Consider the following 1,121-nt stretch of genomic DNA (forward strand, 5'->3'; position numbering starts at 1 on the left):
TTCTCAGCACTGCAGTGACACTGACATGGTGGTGGTGTGTTAGTGTGTGTTGTGCTGGTATGAGTGGATCAGACACAGCAGCGCTGCTGGAGTTTTTAAACACTTCACTGTCACTGCTGGACTGAGAATCGTCCACCAACCAAAAATATCCAGCCGACAGCGCCCCGTGGGCAGCGTCCTGTGACCACTGATGAAGGTCTAGAAGATGAGCGACTCAAACAGCAGCAATAGATGAGCGATCGTCTCTGACTTTACATCTACAAGGTGGACCAACTAGGTACGAGTGTCTAATAGAGTGGACAGTGAGTGGACACGGTGTTTAAAAACTCCAGCAGCGCTGCTGTGTCTGATCCACTCATACCAGCACAACACACACTAACACACCACCACCATGTCTGTGTCACTGCAGTGCTGAGAATCATCCACCACCTAAATAATACCTGCTCTGTGGGGGTCCTGTGGGGTTCCTGACCATTGAAGAACAGGGTGAAAGGGGGGTAACAAAGCATGTACAGAAAAGATGGACTACAGTCAGTAATTGTAGAACTACAAAGTGCTTTTATATGGTAAGTGGAGCTGATAACATGGACAGTGAGTGTAGAAACAAGGTGGTCATAATGTTATGGCTGATAGGTGTAGGTGATAAAATTCTATGAATATTTTTACACTTTTTGATGTTTTATTGTTAAAATTTTCCACTTTACAGATGGAAGCAGCTGCATTTATTTGTTGTTTTTTGGTTTTATTTATCAAAAGTTAAAATAGCAAATTAGAAAACACTGTAAATATTATTGCTCTTTTATCTGTAAACTGAATTTAAAAATACATCGTGGATGTAAACGTGTAGCTAGCATGCTAACTAGCTCTCAATGCACTTCTTCTGAGAGAAACCTCTGAAAGAACCTGCAGACGGGATGCCAGACGTCTCCGCAGTATTCACCCCTCACACCTTCATCTCCCATCATCACTTCCTTTTGTTTCTTCTGCTTCTTCCTGTCGCTAACGGGTTTTAGGTGGGCAAAGCCCGGGGCCTTCCTGCACATCCGAACCTTCAGCGCCTTCCCCCCGTCGCAGACCTTCTCACGCTTCTTCAGCTTGGTCAGCACCTCCTTCCAGTACTG

The 1,121-nt window shown here is 45.0% G+C and overlaps 1 protein-coding gene across 1 annotated transcript in view; it reads right to left on the reverse strand.

Annotated features, from left to right (window-relative positions):
* Nucleotides 1-721: 721 nt before the first annotated feature.
* The window catches only part of fgfbp3 (fibroblast growth factor binding protein 3), a 10,744-nt gene continuing 10,344 nt past the window's right edge, over nucleotides 722-1,121 (reverse strand). The window contains exon 2 of the mRNA XM_063006848.1: nucleotides 722-1,121. This exon is cut by the window's right edge and continues 362 nt beyond it. Coding sequence (XP_062862918.1) covers nucleotides 867-1,121 — 255 coding nt within the window. The 3' untranslated portion in view covers nucleotides 722-866.

The sequence above is a fragment of the Trichomycterus rosablanca genome, chromosome 13 (genome assembly GCF_030014385.1).
Source record: "Trichomycterus rosablanca isolate fTriRos1 chromosome 13, fTriRos1.hap1, whole genome shotgun sequence".
Taxonomy (NCBI): domain Eukaryota; kingdom Metazoa; phylum Chordata; class Actinopteri; order Siluriformes; family Trichomycteridae; genus Trichomycterus; species Trichomycterus rosablanca.